The sequence below is a fragment of the Lepisosteus platostomus genome, chromosome 23, assembly GCF_059453375.1.
Source record: "Lepisosteus platostomus isolate fLepPlt1 chromosome 23, fLepPlt1.hap1, whole genome shotgun sequence".
NCBI lineage: Eukaryota > Metazoa > Chordata > Actinopteri > Semionotiformes > Lepisosteidae > Lepisosteus > Lepisosteus platostomus.
The window spans coordinates 7,716,878-7,741,076 of NC_142633.1; the positions used below are offsets into that span (position 1 = coordinate 7,716,878).

Consider the following 24,199-nt stretch of genomic DNA (forward strand, 5'->3'; position numbering starts at 1 on the left):
GCCAAACTTACTCTTCTTGCACCAGCCAGCCGAGGTCTTTCTCAAACACGGGCAGCTGGGAGGAATTTCTGAGCCCCGTCACCAATCGGTAGATGTACGTCCTTGACTTAGCATTGAACCGGGCATGAAACAGCGGAGGTACTATGGAGGACTTGATAATGCTGGAAAAGAGGAAAAAAGGTTTTAATTCTGTCTCATCGTTGAAATGTACACAGAGTCTAAAGTGAAGCTGAGGGCATGGGATCTTGAATATATCATCAATGTTTGAGTCTTGAGCCTTTTGTTTCTCTCTGTCAGCTTTGGAGCACCAACTGCAAGCTCACCTGTTCAGACAGATTCCACCCTGACTGCACGTCTTTTATTTCCGAAGTGTAAGATCTAGGGGTAGCTTTTCAACTTTGAGAAAGTAGCTTTTGAATGGGATTCTGAAACACCTTTCTATAATGTCATTAATGCTTAATGCTCAATTAATTAACGATAAAAGTAGCAGCGTTATTCAGCAGCTTCATTTTAAATTGAAACAAGTGCAGGGTCTTAAATAGAGATTAACATTTTAATAGTTCTTTATATTTTACTGAACTGATATAGACTGATATAGGAATTCAGGTGGGTAGCTGCGTCAGCATGCGTAGGCTGCAAAGGAACAAGAAATAGGTTGATTCCATGCTGAAAAAAAGAAGAAAGAAAACACAACGTTTCGGCCATGGAGCCTTCTTCAGGTGTTAGGGTCTCCAACCCCAGTCCAGATTTAATATGTAGCTTTTAAATAATCAATTTCTAAAGTCTCAAAACAAATTAACTATCAGCAATTAAACAGGTGGTGGTCTCTAATGTCATTAAGAAATTATTTAGAACAAAAATTCTCAAAGAGCAATGTTCCCTTCACTCAAACATTGATCATTTTTTATAAGCATGTAACAGATAATATGTGGTGACCTATAAGAATAACTGGGTTGGGTCTCTCCAGAAGGTTGGAGCTCTCTGATACAGACAATGTATATGCCTCTTACACAATGTGCATTGTCAAGTCATCCAGTAATTTCTGCAGTGCAAACCCTGCTAGAAAACCACATATTTTTGCATCACATGGTAAAAATAAGAGCAGTCCGGCTCTGGCTCACAGCAGTGCTGGGGCTCTGGTGTTCAATTCCGGACCTGGGGTGCTGTCTGTGTGGAGTTTTATGTTCTCCCTGTGTTTGTGTGGGTTTCCTCTGGGTGCTCTGGTTTCCTCCCACAGTGCAGACATGCTGGTAGGTTAACTGGCTTCTAGGAGAATTGGCGCTGGTGTGAGTGCGTGCGTGTCTGTGTCTTTTGTGTGTGCCCTGTCACGGATCAGACAGACCACATGCTTTTTGTAGCTCAGCCAGTTCATTGATGTGGAGAGCTGTGGAAATCCTGGCAAACCATTTTAACTCTGTTAAAACCTGCCAGCAGCCCTGATTCTACACAGAAACCTCTGGACTATACTGTAGGCTCACCCAGCACTGCCTTTCCTGATTGAGTAACATAAGACCCACTAGGAAAGTGGTACAGTTTCCTGCGGTTAAGCACAATGGCACTGTAAGATCACTTTATTGGCCCTATACAATTTCTTGCATAAGGAATTTGTCTTTTCACATACGCCAGCTTGCTCTCCATGAGACACACAGACAGGGAGAAAAGCTTGGGGTCAGAGCGCAGGATCAGCCATTTATACAGCGCCCCTGGAGCAGCTGGGGTGAAGGGCCTTGCTCAGGGGCCCAACGGAGGAGGATTCCTCTGCCGGCTGCGGATTTGAACTGGCAAACTTTTGGCCACAGGCACAGATCCTGAGCCACAGTGCCTTACATACACATACATTCATCCACTGCTGTGCAAAGATCTCAAACATAGATCTACACATTTTCCTTTATTCGTGCAGAAATGCAATTCTGTTTACTCAAATGGTTTTAACTTTTCTAAGCCAGCAATTAACCTTGAAAGTTTTGATTTTGTCATATAAAAAGTGACCTTTTAGCTAGTATCATGGAGGTCTAGAGATGATGATGTTAATGAGTAGGAATACCTGACAATGGATTTGTCTGACAAATTAGATCTGATGGATGACAGATTACCTACGACAGTATGTCATACTGGCTATCTTGTGGAGTATACCTGGAGCTGTTGTGAAGAGTTTGAAGATTTTAAGAGAAATTACAAAAACAGGTTCTACTCACTAATGCTAAGATACACAAATTACAATGTTGTTATAATAGTAAAAACCAAGTGAAGGATCTCAGTAGATTGTTGATGTTCATGACATCCACAGTGTTTAAAACATGTTTATATATTCTTCTGATGAAAAGTTTTGGGTTTTAAATAATTGTGTGACTAAATACAGCAGACTGACAACTTTAATTGTTCAAATGACAACCATTATAAATCGCTCCATGTGATATGTAAAGTTGACATTTTCCGAGACCCAAAAATGACATCAAAAAACAAAACAACTCAAAAGTCACTTCTCTGACAGATCGAGTTCTAGCTTGTTTTCCTGTTTGCTCTAGTACTAGGATAAAACATTCTTCAAACATGTTTTAAATTATACCACTTCCAACTTGTTGTTCATAAAATACAAGTACTTGGAAAAGATTTTCAGCGCCCGTGTCTCACAGCTCCTCTGTGAAACACAATAATGTTACACTTGAAATGCATGTGACTGTAAAGTCACTAAAAAAAACTTTTAAATGCACCTTCTACCCTATTTCTAAGCTGTCTTTAGGATTAAAGAGCTTTAGATATCTTTATGAAGCACCTTAAGTAATTGGGCTTATGCTAAGAAGATTAGCACCACTGCAGATCCAAGGGTATGGCTTTTTAATAAGATTCTAATGTGTTTAGAGATGTTTTATTAAGAGTTCCTGATGTGCAGAAGGAAGGATTAACACAGTATCAATTTCACCTTAATTTTTGAAGATCTTATGCAGATAAGACAGGATGAAACCAACAGAAGTCAGTCCCTCCAGCATGATTGCTTATTGATGAGAGGTCTCATGCAGCCTGCCTTTTCTAAGTCTATTGGTTTGAGTTTGTCAATACCTTTGATGATTTTGAATTCATATGGAGTGTCCTTGTCACGACTGTAGTCCCTCCCCCTTAAGGGTGCTCCGGCCCTTTCACTTCAGACCTGATTATGTGCACCTGTCCCCTGTTCCCAGTCCACCTTAAAAGCCAGGCGCTGACGTTAATCCGGGCTCTGCATCTGAACTCCGTATCGTGCGAGTCCGGGACCTGGAAGCGCCTGGTCCTGTTAAGGTTTTATCCCCTGTTCCTGGGGATGGACTCCCCGGCTTTGAACTTTGCTCGTGTTTGGATTCCCCCTTTGGATTTCTACTGGATTGTTTGACCCCTGGACAGCTGCGCACTTTGGACACTCCCCCCTGTTTTCATCCCCGTATTCCTGCATGACTTTTTCCTAGTGTTTCCTCACTCCATCCCGGATTGTGTCGTCCTCATAGGGTCTGGAAAGAACTGTTCCGTTACAGTCTTTTTATAATCTCCTCTGTTCAATACTAAAAGTGGCCATTTCTTTAATCTGCCTCTGTGTGTTAATTCTTAAAACTCAGGAATTCACTTGGGTGTTTTTTTTTAGAAAGGGTTAATATCATGACCTTACTGTAACACCAACATAAATAGAACACCTTAAAAGATGTCAGTAGAGATTTAATTATTTTGTTCTGCTCCATCTTTATTTAAAAGCATGAAAGTATTTCTACCATTAGGTGTTTTTGTTCTAAAAGTTGCTAAAATAAGAATACATCCATCTGTTATCTTTAAATATGAATAATTTGCATAAACTAATTACCTTTTTCCTTGGCAATGATATACATGCAGTACCTAACCTTGGCTCAGATCAAGAGTTAATAAGCCATTCATTCAGAGAATATTGTTTACTATTGTTTAATTTCAAACCAGCAGCCCCACAAAACAGCAGATCAGGAAATGGGGTGAGCTCTCATTGTTTGGTCATTTAAGATCCCATGACACTGTTTGTGACAAAAGAGGTATTGTCCCCCATGTCCTGGCTAGATTCCACTCTGGATTTATATCTGGCTTCCCTGATGCTTCTCGGTGATTCAGATAGTGAATCAATTTCATTTTAATACCTCACCTGAAGGACAGCTCCTCCTACAGTATGGGGTACAAATATGAGATATTATTACAGTATAAGTACTTAATTTCAAAGGATGCAAAAGCTCTTTACAGATAAGAGGGGATTCAGATCATCAACCACTCAGGTGTAGCACTTATCTGAATGCTAATGACGATAGGAAAATTAATTACAATAATAATGTAGTTTAAAAATCAGCAGGTATGATACCTGTAGGTCAGTGGCCCCAGAACATGGCAGCTCAGGTGGAAATTGAAGAACTTACTTCACCAGCCAAATTAAAGGGGAAATTTACTGAGGTCAGATAAAGTCCTGGAATTTAGCCAGGACAACGAGTTCAACACGTCTACTTAAGCGAGAATAGATTAATGAATGTTTTTCACCTTTGTGTGTTGACAGCTATAACTGCAGTTATAATTATGCACATCATAATTATAACTTAAAACTACCTAATTAATTTTTGCACAATAAGAACGTCTAGCAGGTGCTTTAGCTGTCTTGTTCAAAATTTTACAGCTCTATTGTTGCTAATTAAGGTGTCTAAGCATCTTTTTATTACATTAAGCTCCCCTTCATTTGAAATTCACAAGCTTTAAAGCGACTTATCTCTTACTGAGATACAGCAATATGCAATACTGCTTTTTAAAAAAGGACATAATTGATAGCAGCCCAGACAGTCTGAAGTCATTTTAACTAATGTATGATATGACGACACATCTTCCAGCATTACCTCTGCAGCTTTGTTTGATGAACAATGCTGAACTGATGTGTTATATTGAATTGATTTTGCTGCATCACAAATTGGCACTGTGACATTTCAAGTCCTTTTTAACATTTAAAAGACCAGCTCTGACGTTTTAATGGAGTGGCGAGATGATGCAGTGGTCAGCATTGCTGTTTCACAGTGCTGGGGTCCTGGGTTCAATTCCCTGACCTGGGGTACTGTCTGTGTGGGGTTTGTATGTTCTCCTTGTGTTTGTGTTCAATGTCCTCTCACAGTCCAAATACATACTGGTAGGTAATTTGGCTTCTGGGAAAACTGGCTCTCGTGAGAGTGTGTGTGTTTTTGTGTCTGTGTGTGCCCTCCGAAGGACTGGCATTCTGTCCAGGGTGTATCCTGTCTTGCTGTTGCTTACCAGGATACACTCTGGCCCCCCTGTATTGGATAAAATAATTAGGAAATGAATGGAGATTTTTATACATTTTGTTCTCCTTTTTGCACATTTTTAAAATGAACGTTAACGATCCTAATCTGAACACACTCTCCTTGAAATTTGTCATACTGATCATTCACGTGTTTCATGTGTTTTGTCCTTTCGGTACTGGAGTTGTGATCAGTATGCTCAGTATGAGTTGCGAACACATGCAACTGAAACAACAAAGAAAATGTAGTGAATTTTTTGTGAATTTGAAAAACACTGTGGCACTCTCATGCAAACTCACAACAAAAAAAAAGTTACAATATCAACTTATCATGCTTAAAGATTAATTTACATTAACAGATCTCTTTATGTGAACAACAACATTAAAGTCTTTTATCAGTTCCCTGTAATTATGGAGCCTATACACTTGTAGCACAAAAATGGTATAAACAAGACAGATGTTTCCAAGTACATGTGGCACCTATTTCTACCTGTGAGCAAAGAAATATATTTTTTCCCCATTTCCCATGCAATTGTCAAGGAACACAGGAATCTCTGGGTCCTTGCATTAGTATTCTTAAACAGTTATTTAAGATTATTTAAGAGGGATTAACAGCTGGAGATGAACTCATTTTCAAGCTATTAATACAAACAGTGACTCAGCTGGCACCTTCACAGATTTAAAAATAATTCACACTTGTCTTTAAAAGAAACACAAGACTATTCATGGGGTATTGTTTATCAAATACTCGAAATGCACTTGTCGATGTCTCCGATATCCAGCAAGACAAGGTCAACAATTAGCACCACCATTTAAAACAGGATATTCAGAACTGTTTTCTGCGCGGCTTTTCTGGTAAACAAAATCAGTTGTTTTCCATCCATAATGTGTCATAAAAATCTAACCCTGAATTAAGACAACTTTAATTTCTCTATAAAATGCCCCGCAAAAAAAGGTCAACAAAGCAAATACCATGTAACTTACTAATATTATAACTATTTCAATCTGAGGGTAGGTTTTCAGAGGGCAGAGTTAAATAATGAATCTACTCCTGTTTTCTATCTATGCCACATTGTGCTGGGTGGCTTTGCTCTTTACACAAAACTTTAGTGAACAGTTTGTTGGCCCCCAAACCTTAATGACACCCACCTGGTGGATCAACAGGTACGGTAGCTATAACTTCCCCACCTCCTACACCACAGTTCCAGGATGAACAAAGGCTTCAGCAGACAGAGCTCAGTTAAAGCTCAGGCGAGCACTATATAAACACATGTAGAACGGTAATGTGTGGTTAGTGAAACCTTGCCAGAACCTTTGCAATGGCGCAGTTTATCTCAGTCAGTTCCTTCACCTGCGCACAAGCTGAGTAAGCTTTTTCTACTAGCTCAAACTGATGCTGCAATTCATCAGGGCACTTCAACAGATGACAGTGGGAAGCAGATGTAGGTCACCCTCCCCAGGCCCTGCGACACAATGGCGGTGAGGGGCTTCTGCCCTGAAAACGCACTCGCTGGAGTCGAAATCCGAGCTGGCAGCTCGTGCTACACAGCCGCAGCGTCTCTGAAGATGTGAAGTTCCCATCTGGCTTTTCAGAAGGTGCCACGTAGAAAAGTCCACTGATATCACATCCAGAAAGGAAATTTAAACAGACGGATTTGTTTTCCAGCTTGGACGTGTCTCGCTCTCTGCCAATGTCCAAAGCACTGCATCTGCTCATTTTTGGGGGGGAGTTATTGCTTTAGGAAAAGCTCAAGTCTCACTCAGGCCTCACGCACACCTACAGTGCTTTTTTTAATTACGTTGTTTCAGGACGGTCCTACCCTCGGCAGTTACAGCATTGCCTTGACTCTAGACTCCTGCAATTCCAGTGAAAACTGAGATGAGAATGTACATATTGGTGGAGTGCCGTACACAATAAATACCAAGTGCAACATTGTGAACAGTACCTACAAGGGTTAATACCCCCTTAGAACAAACAAGAGTTAAACAATTAAGTTCCTAATTAATTAAGAATTTAGATGAAATGAAAACCATTAGACTCTGAAGTTCTTAAAGATCGTAATAAACGAACAAAGGTCTGAACTATTTTTCATTTATTTTTCTAACTTTCTTTTAGCTGTTTTTGGTGGAAGGGGTTCTGTGCCATTTTCAACAACTCGGAAGAAGGTCTGCAGGTCTACGAAACAACATTTGCAATAGTTCAAACCAGTCGAGCTCATTTCCATGTTGAAAAGTTAAAAAAGGATACAAAATTGAACGTTTTGGCCAGGGATAGCATCCTCAGGTGTAAAATTGATCTTTACTTGTTCCTTTAGAGCTCAAATACTGTTGCTGGTCCCCTCTCTAACCAATACCTCTAACCTCTTGCCCACTGTGCTATATAATAGGTGGTGTCAGATTATAAAAGATGAAAAAGCTACACCTGTCGAGGATGTCTCATTAAAATCATCCTATAAAGATATACAGTATATTGACAAAACTTGCCTACAAGAGCACTTTCGGAGCTCTGAGCTTTTCACAGACAAGTCCTGATCACTTGAAATCCTGATAAGTGAGTTAATAAATCAAATCAAAAACATATGTGAATGCACCTGCAATTCTATTCTGAAAGAGTTGATAAAGGCACTCGATTGTCCTTGTGTGCCAGGGCACCCCTGTGTTGAGATGTGGCTCGCGTTAGAGTTAAGACAAGGTAGGCCTCACTCTTACCAGGAAAGAGTGGGTTTCTGAGAATGAACTAACTGGAAAAATAAGTCAAATTGGAAAGATAGGTGAATGTCACTTTTCTCCCTCGGAACTTAACATTTTACTACATTATGTGCTCTGGCTTTCAAATAAACTCTTGTGAATCACCAGTAAAACCTACCCATCCCGGAAAAGCTGAGACTCCAGTTTAACTAACCTTAACGCAGCAGAATGAGAATGTGGTGTAATGGGAAGGAGGCGAATCAGAATGAGGTGCATATCTCACTTTCTGAAGTAAACATTTGCAAGACAGCAGAGGTGGCAAGAGAGGCTTTATTTCCCAAATTTACTGCAGCGTTCTACTTAGCATGAGTCTGTGCATTCCAGAATCTTTGGGGGACTCAGTGCTCAGAGCTTTTGGGAGCGTGATTCACTGCTCAGTCTATCTTATTAGGAATTCTGACTGCTGACTCAACCTCCTCCAAAAACGTTCTTTATTCTTGGGGGGGGAAAAAGGCCTTTGATCTCTTCAGAAGAAAGAAAAAGAAGAAATGAGGGTGGGCTAGGGTTGTAAGCAGTGGTGGTGGAGGGGGGGGGGTGCTCGTCTAGGTCTGGGGATTCTAATTTCATCTCCAACGTGATGGAATAGCGCTTGTGTAAGAGGTGCATGGGGCCTTGCAGCAGAGAATCTGCAGAAGAAAGTGGCATGCGAACAGCATCAGAAGAGATGCCTGGGGCTCTTTTCTCAACTCGGAGTTTGTTTCCAACACTTTCTTTAAAGCCAGTGCAGTGAGGCAGTGAGGGTCCCAAGATCCTCACTACCTTTTACAGATGCACTACAGAAAGCACACTGACAGGCTGCATCACAGTGTGGTGTGGCAACTGCAGTACTGCTGACCGCAAAGCCCTACAGCGGGTGGTGAAAACTGCCCAGTCCATCACTGGGGTTGCCCTCCCATCTATACAGGACATTTATGTATAAGTATAATGTATATTGACAATAAACTTGAACTTGAATGGAAGAGACCTGGATCCCAAGTCGGATCTCAGCGGTGATCGGAATAGGTCCTACCTATATTGATCAGTGATAAGATAAGGGCGAGACAAGTGACATTCGTTCAGGGCCGTGGGAGGAGTCAGAGAGGGGAGCCAAGGAGATGAGGTTTGTGTAGGAAACCTCAGCTTTAGCCCATCAAGGGAGAAGGGGAGACAGCTGAGGTTAGCAAGAGGTCAACCTCGGTTTTTTGCTAGTTCACTCTTTGTAAAATGTTATAGAGGGAAAGTCTAGAGAAATCAGCATTCTGACTTTTCACCCATTGATTGGGCATTTCTGTTAGTCTGCTGTTTTAGTTTTAGTTTTAGTTTTTGTTTGTTTTTTTAAAAGAGCAGCAGCGTCAATCTCCATGTCCTGGGTATAATTAAAGCCGGGCTCTATCAATATTTCCTGCTGACATTTTCTTTCTACCTCTGTTCAGTGAATCTTCATTTCTCTGTGATCATGCAAAGACCGCAGTGCATGAGACCGGATCGCCTCCGTTAAGCTTTCAGCTTCAGGTACTGACCATGTTGGCTCCTTGAAACCTCTCCTCCTTACAGCAGCACAGGGACAAAAGTGAAATCAAGATTTAGAAGCATTCAAGGCAGAAAACAGGAGAGGCGTCTTTTCAAAGGAGAGTGAAAAACCATCGTCCTAGACAAAGCTGCAGCTGACTACAGTACAGTATGTGCATTCCTCAAGGAAAGGATAGATGCAAGTCTAAGATCATTGATATACTAGCAACATAACAAACTAGATGTGCCCCATGTCCTCCTCTCCTTTCTTACCTTACTCACATTCCTTTAAAATTTTTAAAATTTAAAAAAAATGTAAAAAAATTAAAAGTTTTTAATGAAAGTTCAGGAGGAATGAAGGCAGCCGAGCTCATTCGACACAGCAGCTGCGATTCCCACTAATCCTGACGTAAGCCACCGGTCTCCATATATATCAAACATCACCCTCTCCTCTTCCTCGTTCGTTTTCTGCATCCCTCCTCCACCCCCTCTCCACCTTTGCAGCTGCCCCATTGGTCGCATGGGAGTCCTATCCTCCCCGTCCAACGGCCGGGAGGTTGGCCCTCAGCCAAGCGGGTTACCCCAAATCTCCACATCCCAATAAACGATTCTGACTTCTCCCAAACTTTCGGCTGCTGTCATTCCTCGTGAAGTGCAAGAAATAGGATTCCACAACATAAAACATTGCACAGTGGTTTAAGGTGTCACGACTATAGTCCCCCCTCCTTAAGGGTGCTCCAGCCCTTTCACTTTAGACTTAATTCTGTGCACCTGACCCCTTTTCCCAGCCCACCTTAAAAGCCAGGCGCTGACGCTCATCCTGGCTCTGCATCTGGTTTCCGCACCGTGCGAGTCCGGGACCTGGAAGCGCCTGGTCCCGTTAAGGTTTTAACCTCTGTTCCCGTTCCCTGTCCGCCGGTTCCGACCCGGTTCATGGTTTTAATTCCTAGTTTGGATGGATCACCTGGCTATGGACTTATTCTTGTGTTTTTGGATTTCCTCTATGGATTACTTTTGGATTGTTTGCCTCGGCCACACCTTCCCCGTGCACCAGCGCACTTTGGACACGCCCTCCTGTTTTCAGCCCCGTATCCCTGCATGACCTTTTCCTAGTGTTTCCCACTTCTTCGGATTGTGTCGTCCGCATAGGGTCCGGAAAGAACTGTTCGTTACATAAGGGACAGCCTTGGCCTTGTCTTTTCATGGGGTCACATCATAGCCTGAAGTCCACCACAGTCATTTTCCGGGTGGCAGCTTGCACGCTGCAGCTCTTCTGTGAGGGGTATATCTTCCAGGCTGCTGTCTGGCAGCACTCGGTGAAACAGATCTATACATTTACAGGCCCTATCCAAGGTGCCGGCAACCCCAGGCGTCTCCGGTGCAAGAGTGGGGAAAGGCATATTTCCAGCATATGGGAAGTAAACAGACATACAGCAGTCTTGAGATATTTCCTTGCTGAACCTAAGCTCTATATGAGACAGCACTTTGAAAGCCCCCCCAACGGTCTTTAATGTTTTGTTTAAAAAATGTAATTAAATGTAAACCATATCCGGTAAGCAATTTTATTTTAATAGTTGCAGAAAATATCAAATGCGACTTTTTGCATTGCCCTGCTATTTTCTTTTAAGCCTGCTGCATTTTAACATCTGCATTGTTTGGCATAGCTTTCCTTTTGCATATTTCTTTAGTTATGCCTTTAGTTATTCTCAGTCCTCCATTTCTGTCCACAGTAAGTCAGTAAGCCTTTCCTCACCTGGAAACAAGGCATGATACAACTGAGAGGGGATGTTGTGTCCATTACAGGACACACACAATTACACATGCAGAAGGCACATGCAAATGGGGGATAATTTAAAGATCCCAGTTAAATCAGCCATTATGTCTTTGGAAAAGAAAACTGAAGTGTTTGAAAATTACCTTGAAACCAGGTGAAAAATATGCAGATTTACACAGAAAACACCCCAGGCCAGAAGCAAAACCAGGACTCAAGGGACTAAATTCACTGAGTTGAACAGCTGATATCTGATGAGATTTGTACTGATCTGAAGAGAGACTGTCTATGTAAATTAGGATCATAAGTTAAATGATTTATTTTTGCTGCCTCATGGTCAACAGGAATACTAAATTAGCAAAGATCTAATGTACAGTTTATGCATTAAGGCCTTTCAGATCAGAGGTGAAAGCCTGTTTCATCTCCAAATGTCCAAGAAATAATGTGGGCTAAATGCCATTAATGTCCCATTGTTTGGTCTATGGAACTCTAGGAAGAAACTGTCCAAAAAATGCAATATTCCCACAAAGAGGAGGAATTCCTGATTCTGTCATATCCTCTTCCGTTTTTTAAACAAAATTGTTCAACGTCCTCTGACTGACTGACAAGTGGCAGTACGGCCTATGACAGGAGACCCAGAGATGAGATCGTTGTCATAAAAGCAACTGACATGAATACCACAAAATCATAACAACATCAAACAATGCCAAAGTAACAAGGCCTTGGACAAGTCCTCAATAACATCTCTGCCCTGGCCAACAGAGTTCCTGCAGGAAGAGTAATAAATGCTATTTTAGGCTTTAAAGAGGAAATGGATATAGTAGACACTGTGGAGAGGGGGGTGGGTAAATGCCGCACAATAACGTTTTCAGTCAGTACTTTTTTTTAAATGAATCCAGATTAGATGCAGGAGAAATAGATTTCCACAGAGCTGTTAGTGCTCCTTTGGAGAGTATAATTCCACTTTGCCCAGTCATTTTGATGCTATTTTTTAATCTACAGCAAAGTGCACTCTATTCAGCAGCAAAGTTGCTCATTTGGAGGAGTGTTTTTAACTATAATGACCGACACTTAAATAACCTCAATACATCAGGTGGGGCTGCACACTGGTGGTGGTGGAGGGGAGTCCCCATTACCTGTAAAGCGCTTTGAGTGGAATGTCCAGAAAAGAGCTATATAAGTGTGAGGATTATTATTATTATTATTATTATTATTATTATTATTATTATTATTATTATTATTATTATTATTAATTATTAATACTGGTCATTACTCATCACTCCCATTTCTTGATTCTCTTAGATGACATTTTATATGGATATAATGTATTTAATATTGACAAACCTGTGCTGTGGTGCTACAGCATTTACAAAAACTGTATGGTTCTGGGGTGCAGCAGTGGTCAGCATGGGGACCCTGGGTTCTATTCCAGACCTGGGGTGCTGTCTGTGTGCAGTTTGTATGTTCCCCCCTTGTTCATGTGGGTTTCCTCTGGGTGCTCCGGTTTCCTTCCACAGTCTAAAGACATGCTGGTAGGCTATTTGGCTTCTGGGAAAATTGGCCCTGGTGTGAGTGTGTGTGTCTGTGTGTACTGCGATGGACTGGCATCCTGTCCTGGGTGTACTTTGCGCCCATTGCTGGCAGAGATAGGCTCTGGCTCCCACCATGACCCCGAATTGCAAGAAGCAGCTAGAAAACAGATGGATGGATGTACTGGTCCTCCCAGTTCCCAACCATAAAGGCTTCAACTTGAAAAGCAGGCTGGGAGGGCTGGGAACATAACGTCTAGACGTCATTTGCAAGAACAACATCACTGTCTGACTGTGAGCCTGCAGCATGAGCAGAAATTACTAATGAGAGCTCAGTCATTTCAGAGAACTGATGCATGGGCTGGGTGTCTCTGTTGTGTTTGGCACAAGACAGGTAGTGTTATGCTAATGTGACTAAACAACTGTTGGTGCCAGAAACAAAAAAATGACCAAATGACTATTCTTTTTTGAAAAAAAGGGATTGAAAGGACCTATTCCATTAATTCATCATATTTTTGTGCTTAAAGTAATTACAGATTTAAAGAAAGGCCACCATAAAAAGACAGTGGTAGCATCCTTCCATGTGTATGTGTCACAAACAAGAAAGCACACATTCAAATTTGTCACGATCGCCACCCTCCTCTTAAGGGCGCTTCAGCCCTTCCTCGTTTGTATCATTCCTGCCACCTGTTCCTTGTTTCTGTTCGCCTTTAAAAGCCAGGCGCTTACTTCACCCTGCGCTCTGCATCTGATCCCCGCATCGTGCGAGCCCGGGACCTGGTTGCGCCTGGCTCCGTTATGTTTTTAACTTCCTGCTCCTGTCCTTGTTCCCCCCCGCCGGTCCCGACCCGGCACCTGATTTTAATCTCCTGTTTGGATGGATTTCCTAGCCTTGGACCTTTTGCTTTCGTTTTTGGATTCCCCCTTTTGGATTTATTCTGGACTGTTCGCCTCGGCCACACCTCCCCCGATCACCAGCGCCGTATGGACACGCCCCCCCTGTTCATCCCTGTTCCTGCATGACTTTTCCCTATTTCTTCCTCACTATTCTGGATTGTGTCGTCCGCACAGGGTCTGGATAGAACTGTTCCTTACAAAATTCAGTCCATTTCCATGCAGGATTTACTGTATTTCCTGCCCTGGGCCAAAGCCACAAAAATCCCATTCACTGGAACAGCATGAGCGTCTACATTCCTCGAGCCGAGGAAGTGTGCTTTATTTTGAGGTTCTGTTTTTAAAAGAAGACGTAAAAGTCTGATCTTTAATTAATCTGGTCTTCAGATTTCTTTGCCCCACTTGTTTCCCCGGAGACAAGTTTGCTGATTTGTGACTCTGCTGGCTCTGCCAAAACAGGCATTGTCGTCTCCTGAAAGCTTTTAGCGGTCTCGTTTGGAAGCATTTTCATAAATAAATTAAATACATGAGCTTTGAACAAAGACTCTGAGGGAAAAGGTTGGCAAAATATGCATGAGGAGTTCATAAGCTAACCAGCTTTTGTATACTAGTCAGACTGGCATTTGCTATTAATTGGAAACATGAAGAAAAGAAGTTGTTGGAAGTCATGAAAACAGCAACAATAAGGCAGATGTAGCCAGTCTGAAAGTAAGAGAACTTACATTGTGTTCCCATGTCCCATGTGTTTTCTTTGTAATTAAACTTTGAGGGGCAAATAAACAAATGTTAGAAATACTTTCTGAAAACAGCCTTTTCTTTAGAGACCTCGGTCATTTTCCTCTTTTCTGCTCATGGTGGATGATTTCATTAAGTGAAACTGACCTTAAGCGTTGAAAGCCGGGAAAGAAAAAGCATGCAAACTCCAGAAAAACCCACAGGAACCCATTTGCTACAGCTATTTCAAAGAAGCTGTTCCATCCAGTTTAAATGCTCCATGCAGCCTGTGAATCTACAAAGAGGACTAATGGGAAAGTCACAAGTTACCCAAACTATTGCATTTGAGAGAAGAAAAAAACTGTATGAATTGAAGATTCGTAAACATTGTAGGAGAGAGCCACACAGATTAATAATTGGACATTCTACACTGGGACTTATAAAGAGGAAAAGTAGTCAAGATTCCAAATTTGTTTGGGAGGAAAAAAACTAACAAAACATTAAAATCACAAAATTAAATGAAATCAATATTTGCGTAATTATAAGAATATATTAGAATATGTAATGTTAAGGGAGTAACGTCTGAATGTTTGCTGGCTATCCCCTCACACTTGTAACAGTAAAAACCGGGCTTGTTAGAAACCAGTATTTTTACAGAAAAGAAACAGAGTTTCTCACCTAATGGGTTCTGGCTTCAGATGGTAGTTGAGGGCCTCAGTCAGAATCTGTTCTGAAAAAGGCGGCTTGTTTTCTTTTCTCTGGATATCCACGTGGGCTGTGTTGCATAGGGCGTGGACACCACTGTCAGTCCGGCTGGACACGTACACCGATACCTCATTCACTGGGTTCAGTTTCCGGACTGCATCCTGGCATCAGAGCAGAAGAGGCGGCACAAGCACATCACCATCACAGGATTAAAGAAGACATCGCCGCCACCTTCCTAGATCAAACTAAAGTAAAACACCCTTTCATTCGCGAGAACCCCTACTGAACAGTCTGAATCTCAGTTATTGAGCTCATTTACCCCAAATCCACTAGCCCGCTGGACTACCGCTCTGGGGACTGCCTGAAACAGAAAGGACTGGCATTTTCCAACCTTTTTCTGGCTTCCGGAAGAATCAGAGATATTTGCAAAAGAGAATCTCTGTGTTCTGTAAGCAATCCAAAGCATCTGGAGGAAAGACAGTGTACATTTCGTGCCTTGATCGTTTGAGCTGCCAGACTGTGATTTTGTTTCCTCTTGTAACACCAGCTGCCCAGGGATGCTAAAAAGATGCTAATTAGACTTGGAGCACCAAAGCTGAGGGAATGACCAAACTCATTGGTGGTTACCTTGCTCCGTTTCCCATAATTCCCTTGGGATTTGGCGTGTCAAATCTGCTACTCCTTGTTTCTCTTCTCAAAAGAGCTCGAGCTTTATCAGGCTTAATCTCACTGCGGCCTCCTCTAACCACAGGTGACTTCTTGTCTTCATCAGCTTGTTCCTCTCTTCAGTCACCGAAAATGAACAAAGCTGAAGCAGAGGGTCTCAAGAGACCAAGCTGCGCTTGCACAGCATCTGTCTGGTCTCTGAGCACTGGCTGTCTGTAGTATTAGAGGATTAGAATGCAGGAGCAGGTCCAAAATGCTTCCTTGGCATTGGGCTTTCTCCATCTTGGTCCTTGGGACAGGTTGGAGGTTACGGTTCTCATTCTGAGCAGACTCCTAGTTACACAAACTTATTAAGCCTTTAATTGAATTATATCTTTATGACTGTTTACTGAACTTATTTCTTTATTTCCAAAAAAAAACCTTGATTTAGGTCTACCACCACCAAGATATTTCGCAATGAGAAATCTATTCCAGTGGTCTTTAACTTGTTCAATACATTGTGTCTTAAACAAACCTAAACAGATGACCACATAGCCAAGATGCAACGCAGAATCACAATTACACTATATTAAACACTGCGGTAACAAGTACTCCTAGTTATGAATGGGTCCAAAGACTTAAATTCCTGAAATCTGGCATTCTTTTAGAGTTCTCTGAAATAAAGGGAGCTCTGAAACTCATCACTTGCTGAAAGGGTAATTGAAAATGCTAACCCTATCCAGCTTGGTCAAAGCCAAAAATAATTACAGTCAAGCAAATAGCTAAACTGGGTTTAATCTAAACATATCAGAGTTTGGTTAGAACAGAACCCAGAAGAGACAGGGGTTTCCAAGCAACAGCATCTTTATTTTTGTATCATTACTAGCAGGTATCAAAATTGGATACACTTATCTGTCTTGTGATTTTAATGAATACATTTCTAAAACAGGGTTATCCAGCCTTACTGCCTATCAAACAGCTTGTTCTGATCCATTTTCACCAGGTCTCAGCCAAGCATCTAGTCTACACACCTAGCTGTTGCCCAGGGTTTCAAAATGAAACGCTAGTCAGGGTTCAAACATTTAGTTCCTCCCAAACCAGGCTAAACTGTCGGAGATTTTAATAAATGTTGCTTTCGCCACTGAGCCAGAGCTCAGACCTACACTTGGCAGGGGTGGAAAATATAATATTCGTGACACATTTCTCAAATTCTCTCCTGGGGCATAACAAGACGTGGCACTTTATTGCACAATAGTACACAGAGACCCTCATTCTTCTTCAATATATTACTGCAAAACACACTATAGATTCTGCAATATGGCTCTACAAAACATGAAAGGCTTCTCAAATTTGTTTTTTTTTTATATGAATCTGCCATATACAGATGATTCACTCCGTGTGAAAAAAACGAACACACCTTCAGCTGTTAGCTGTCAAGTTGTGTTTGAAAATCCGCAGATTCAATCTGGGAACCGAGACAGACAAAGGCAAAGATAGGAGGGCAACGGAACAGAACACTTTCACATTCAGTACCTCTGAAGAAAATGCGGTTTTCTCTTCCATTAAGGAAAAAATATTTTTAGCAAATAAACTGTACTTTCATGAAATGTATATAGAAAACGTCTGTAGACAAACGCTTTACATCCTTCTGCAGTAAATGTACATAAATATGTTTGTTTCTAGTTAAAATACAGTCACGGAATAGTGCTATATATTGTTAAACTTCTGAAATCCACCATTAAAAATGTAGAATATTGGGTTCAATTAGCTATGAGCATTTTTGTTGAAAATACTGGCAGCCATGTTAGAAAGAGGGCAGAACTGTCCAGGTAAGTGTTCAATAATAAAGAGTGTCCATAATAATGCCTGACCTCAAAGTTATTCACACAGGCAGGCTGAAGAATCTTTTATACTCCTGAAAAAAGCTAATCCAAGGGCACTTTGATCACGCATTGGAAAACCTCAAACATACTGACAAAGTCCACCCAACTAATTACCTCAAGCTCAACATGGAAACAAAGGCCTAAGAATTCAGAGTTTGTGTTTGTAGGTCTAAACAGAGGAGGCATTTTGCTTTTGATAGGAGGACTATTGTAGGTAGTAGCAATGGAATGAGAAAGCTGAGCTGTATGACCTTCTTTCCTATTTTACCTTAAGTTATTGTGTCAAGTGATAGTTCAGTGTCTCTCTGTTGATATTCATTTTTCAAATCCCAGAGGCAATTCAAACAAGACACTAGCATGGTATTCCAGAGATCCATAGATGATTAAATCTGATTACGTTTTTCTTCCGCAGTTCTGCATTAAAAGAGGTTGTCCTTATGTTTTAAACCAAAACCTTACGGTGCGCAACAGACAATTAGAATTTCCTTTATAGGCCTAACTTTAACTCCGCTAGCTGTTAGTCATCTTCCATCACCGCTAGAACACACATTTCAGTAGAGGTGTGATGAAGATCACAAGCTTGTGTCCTCGAAAATGTGTAGTCGTGCTGTCCACTCTTCCTCTCTCTGCTCACCCGCAGTGCAAACGGCAGAGCTGAGGCATCAGGGCAAGGGTTGGTGAGGGCCTCCCAGACAGGAGTGCAGTCTGACAGGTGCCTGGGTCAGCCACAGGGGGTCGCTGTTGACCGGTGAGCCAAGAACGCCCCATGTGGCAAGTCCAACTCTGCCCCCCCTTCGGGCTCTGAACACAACTATTTACAAAGCACCACTACGCCTACAAAGAAGCCTCACCCTTCTGCTGCCGGAGAAGTGAATGCCCAGCTTCCAAAAGGGTGAAGTCACCTACTGTAACAGGCTCAGTGCCAAACAAACATAGACTCAACCTGTAAGGGCCTGTATCGGGATCATGGGTTGGGTCCTATGGACCAGACTTGACTGACTTTCCTCCTCAGCTATGACCTCAGCTGAGTTTACCGGGATTTCTGAACATTACCAGTTACACCCAGGGAAGAGGGGCTTAAAGGGTCTGGATTTCCTTTTCCTTTCCTTCTCATTTCATTTTGGCTGGGTGATCAATGAGAGAATTAAAAAGTCACGCACATTTCAGCTGCTCTTCAGACCAAGTCCAACAATCAGTCTGAGGATAAGACGGTTACTGAAAATGTACTGTGTATATGAATTTAAACATCCCCAAATTTCACAAGGATTCTAGGGGTCTAGGACTGACCGCAGATGTCTATAACTGCACACTGAACCCCTTGACCGGTCTTCTCAACGAGCCACCTCACATTTTAAAACTTCTAAACCTTTGAAGTGTTCAAAGCTGTGAATTTTATATGAATTAAAACAAAAAAATAAAAATAAAACAGTGCAGGCCTAAATACTTCAAGAAACACAGAAGCAAATCAAACATTTTGAGAAACCATGATTTTATGTGCACTTCTGTTGGTTCTGTGATAAAATGTAAGCCTTTCTGAGCTCCAAACACCGGGATATACCTGTACATGTTACACTGAGCTCTGAATTAGATGTGTCACAGTTTCTGAACATTTCTTCTTTTGATGTAGATCCGGACGACTGTGAATTCTAACAGAGAGAAACTCCTCAATGTGCCAATATTGGTCTAATTTATTATAGTTGGAATTACTTTTTAACCTGTTGAATCTCCTAGGCCAGATATAGCCTTTAGGAAAACAACTACCTGCATCAAAAATCAACAAGAATTGAAATAAGACTGCCACTGTAGAACTATATTGAAGATATCCAATCTTGACATCCATGAGTTTTTTTTCTAAACTCTATTTATTGGTACCATCTCAATTGCTTGTTACTTCCTATAGTTTTTATACAACTGTATCCAGTGGCCTGAATGTTAGAACGAGTATGAAAAAGTATTGTTTTCCCTGTTTACGTTGCAAAGTAATATTGTCTTTTTTTACTGAAATAAAACACAGACCAAGGCTGAGACCTGTGATCACAGAACTCCAGCTGAGCTCAGCTGAGTGTCTTCACCAACCCAGTCACTGAGGGGGCTCCCAGCTTAAAAGAATAGCGAGAAAGTGGTGTCGTGTTCCCTGTCTGATGCTCCCATCATGCTCTCTCTTTGCAGTGTGGTGTGGGTGGCCTGACAGGGCACATTCTGGAGGATGCGCTTGTGCTTGTACACCCTTCATCCATCATTCCTCCATCCAGTTCCCTGTGATGGACTGACGTCCTGTCCACAGTGTAACCTGTCTCGCTCCCATTGCCTGCTGGGATAGGCTCCAGCGGCCCTGTGCCCCCGTACTGGATGAAGAACTATATTGAAGATATCCAATCTTGACATCCATGAGTTTTTCTAAACTCTGCTTATTGGTACCATCTCAATTGCTTGTTATTTCCTATAGTTTTTATACAACTGTATTCAGTGGCCTGAATGTTAGAACGAGCATGAAAAAGTATTGTTTTCCCTGTTTACATTGCAAAGAAATATTGTCTTTTTTTACTGAAATTCATCCAGTACGGGGGCGCAGGGCCGCTGGAGCCCGTCAAAGCAGGAAATGGGAGCAAGACAGGTTACACCATGGACAGGACGTCAGTCAGTCACAGGGAACTGGATTAACACGGGACTAGCCCAAGCTGGGTAATGGTGTAAACAGAAACTGGTTTTCCAAATTTAGAGATGGGAGATGCTGGGCAGGGCATGAAAAACAGTTGTGGGTGGTCATTCTAGACTAAAGGATACCTGTAAAATTGCTCCAAGAACACGTGCGTCTTCTGTGCTCTTTTTAGAAATATTACACAGAGAGAAAGCATGAGAAGCCAAAACTGCACTGAAAAGGATTTTGTTCCCAAGTTTGGAGTGTGATTCATAAATAATTCCTCGTGAAACCTCTGTTGTCTTTTCATGATCCAAAGCATCTGCAGGGAAGATAATGGGCTTTTGTCTTCTGGAAAGTTTGTAAAGCCCCACGGAGAGCCTGGACTCTTGTGCAATCGCTCATGATTGATCTAAAATGTGTGTTCCAGGTCATAATCATTGTCAGCTAAAGAAATACATTTGCTTTGCACATGATCCAGTTTCATGAGCTATTTATAAAGAACAGGACTGGCAGTTATTCAGTCTTCTTCTCATATTGCCTGGAAAGAGCTGATCTCATGCTTAGAAGTAATTCATCATCTTGACTTCTGCAACAGGACACATGGTCATGATGTGTCAAGCTTTTGGTCTTCATCAGGTCAAATCATTTATCCCATATTCCAATGTATGGCCAAGGAATAAGATCAAATGTGTACACAATCAATGAGAAACTAATTTGAATCCATTAGTTTCTAAAGTTTTTGAATGACATGAACCTAGCGTTTTTAGAAAGTAATAATATTACTTTTAAAGTTACGTTATTGATATACAGTATGCAGTAATCCACATAATACATTTCTTACCTTAATTAACATTACTCCAGGTATTAACAACACAAAAACTTGTATAACCCAAGAGGCCATTAATTTTACATTCTTTCCAAGATAATAGGAAAAACACTTGTAGCACTGAAATATTAACCATTTAATTCCAGTCAATAAATCAAAACAACAGACCTAGTACATTCATCATTAGGATCATTATTATATAATAAAAATACAACATATTATATATTATATATTACACTGTATATATTTATTTTGGCCTAACCATCCATTTTCTGTTAACTTCATCAAATTTAGGGTCGATTGGAGGGCCAAACTCCAGCTCTCGACAAGCAGTAGTGCAAGGGAGGGCACATCCTGGATGGGACAGGGGTGGATCACAGGGCACGCACAAACATGCACAACTCACACCTGGGGTAATTTTCCCAGAAGCCAATTAACCTACCAGCCTTTGTTTGGACTGTGGAAACCCACACAAACCTGGAGAGAACATGCAAACTCCACACAGACAGCACCCCGGGTCCGGATTTGAATCCAGGGCCCCAGTTCTGCAAGGCAGCAATGCTGACCACTGTTGTCGATCTCTACTTATACAAGAACTAAAATGTTACTGAATTTGCTAAATATGGTTAAGTTGAGAGTTTTGACATTCTCTACAGCTGAAACACTGACTCTTATGGCTTGAACTGACCCAGAAGGCCTATGTAGGCAGAATGCAGGAAACAAAATGCAAGCCTCCATACAGAGACCGTTAGGAAGTGAGTAATTCCGAGTTTAACCAGCTACAAGACTCCCTTGACTCGGGCTTGTTTTCCTAAAAGCCCTAGCAATCTTATATCCTATTTTGTGACAGATTTAATTCATCAAATAAAAACGCCGCTCTAGAAGGATATGAATTGTTTTTTACGTATCAGGCCGTTTCTGTGTTTGCCAGCCAAGGAATTTAGAAAGAAGCTTTCTTTCAAGTGACAGAGTATCTGGCTTTGATAGAAAAAGAATGTCTTGTGGCAGGCAAGGAAATACAAAGGCTAAATAGTTCTGACCATGAAACAAACATTTAACAGTTGAAAGTGTTCTATTCTTCAATTACAGAATGCTAAACTAGATTTGTAATAATGGACACATCATTCAGGAAATCTAGTGACAAAAGACATATTTTCCCAAAGAAAATACTGAGCCTGAAGGTGGTTAAGCCAGTATGGTGCTGCCATTAATTTTCTCATTAAAAGAATAAGATAAGTTTAATTTAACAGTTTTGTGTTTAATTCAATACTGTAAGTGTAACACATAAAATTACAAAGTAGAATTTTAAAGCTTGAGAGATTTTTCTCAAAACAATTCCAAACAAAACCCAGTGAAAAATATTTGCACATCATCACTGTTTTCCACATTAAGATTGTCTGGTACAGAATCTACAAAAGGTAGTTTTACAAAATACTTTAAGAAAATCATGAAACTCTGAGGCAAAAAGCTTTGAAAATCACCAATGTATTGAATTCTGGGACTGCAGAATCATCGGGATAACATTTCCCCCAGGAAAAGACAGTATTCTTAGAAATCAAGCACACTTTTTAGATCTGACCTGTTGATAGTGTAAGTCTTAACAGTTGCCATTTAACCAGACTTATTCACCAGCTAAAACAAACCAGGCAGAAGGGAAATCAATTGATTTTTTTTTACAATCTCAGATCACTACTACAACCCATTCCTGCTTCTCTCCAGAGATGAAACCTACAGTAGGTGCACAGTGCTCATCCACCTCTTTTCAGTGCTACAGGCCCATACAGCAGACAGCCTAGTTAATGTCAGCTGGAGCAGAGATGCAGCTCTCGCTGATAACATGGCTAAGCCACTGCACAAAACCTTAGTGGTCCACGTTGTGCCGCAAACAGACCAGCTTTGAACCCAGCAATCCCAGCAGCATTCAGTCACTGTCTGGAGAGTCCCTTTGAGTGCACACTGGAGGCCTTTCCTGGTTCAGCCACCTGGAAAACCATGTCTGTCTCCTTTAAGATTCAACTCAATACTGACTCATTTACAGTACTACATGAACTAGTAATTGAACATGAGTAACATTTTTTAAACGAAAGGGAAATCGACAGATTGCGTATTCATTTCTTTAGTTCTCTTTGTGAGTACAATCGAAAGGTACAGAAAACAAATCAAAAATACAGAAAACGTAACTGGAATTAAGTCTCAGGAGCTATCAAAATAATGAACTAGGTTACTAATGGGGCAGTCCTTTGACGATTCTTCCTTTCACAATTCAAGTGAAAGAGAATTTATCCTCACACTTAAATCAGAACATCTCAGCACATCCCAAGTTGTCACATAAGATTTGATTATAGAAGACTCGAGGGAGGCAAAAGGCACAAAAAACAGGTTTTCTTTCCGTCTAGTGAGAATTGTCCATTTTTGGACAAATAGCAGGCCAAAACAAAGGTTGAACTGCCGAGGTCAACTCTTTTGTTCCATTTGTCTTCCCCAGAACACAAAAACTCCTCTTGCCTTCATTCCATTTTCTTCAGAGTCAACAAAGACACTGAACCATTCCTAAGGTACGGAAGTTGAGCCGATTCCATGTGCCCTCCAGACACTTGGTTTGCTTTGAGACCCTCCATGTGGTAGGCAACACAGCCCAGCAGTCTGCCTCAGGCCCAGCCACATGAAAAGTAGGACATTTCTACTGAGTAATCAGCTGTACATCTGAAGATCAAACCGCAGCTCTGTGGCACAACAACAGACCATTTCATCTTCTCTCCAGACGAGTCTGAAAGAACTGTGAGATCCCAGCGTAAGAAATCTCAAAGAAGGAGCAAAGCTTCCCTTAGCTTTTGTACTGAGGCAATGAATGGGCATCAATCCCAAATTATCCAGTATCCAAACTCCAGGAGCCTACATACTTTGCAAATGCCGGGGTATACAGTAGGTATACCCCACACCCAAACTTCACACCTGAAGAAGGCTCCACAGCCTAAACGTTGTGTTTCTTTTCTTCTCCTTTCAGCATGGAATAAACCCATACTTGCTCATTATACTGACAAAACCCATTTGTCCACACATAAACATCAAGTGATCACATTTAT

The 24,199-nt window shown here is 41.3% G+C and overlaps 1 protein-coding gene across 3 annotated transcripts in view; it reads right to left on the bottom strand.

Moving 5' to 3' along the window:
- pusl1 (pseudouridine synthase like 1) overlaps positions 1-24,199 on the bottom strand; it is a 56,556-nt gene that overhangs the window by 21,949 nt on the left and 10,408 nt on the right. For all 3 annotated transcript variants that reach the window (XM_088616947.1, XM_088616946.1, XM_088616944.1), the window contains exons 3-4: positions 15,095-15,282; positions 12-161 (exon numbers count right to left, since the gene is read on the bottom strand). In XM_088616947.1, the coding sequence (XP_088473073.1) occupies positions 12-161; positions 15,095-15,282 (338 nt within the window). The remainder of the gene's footprint in view (positions 1-11; positions 162-15,094; positions 15,283-24,199) is intronic.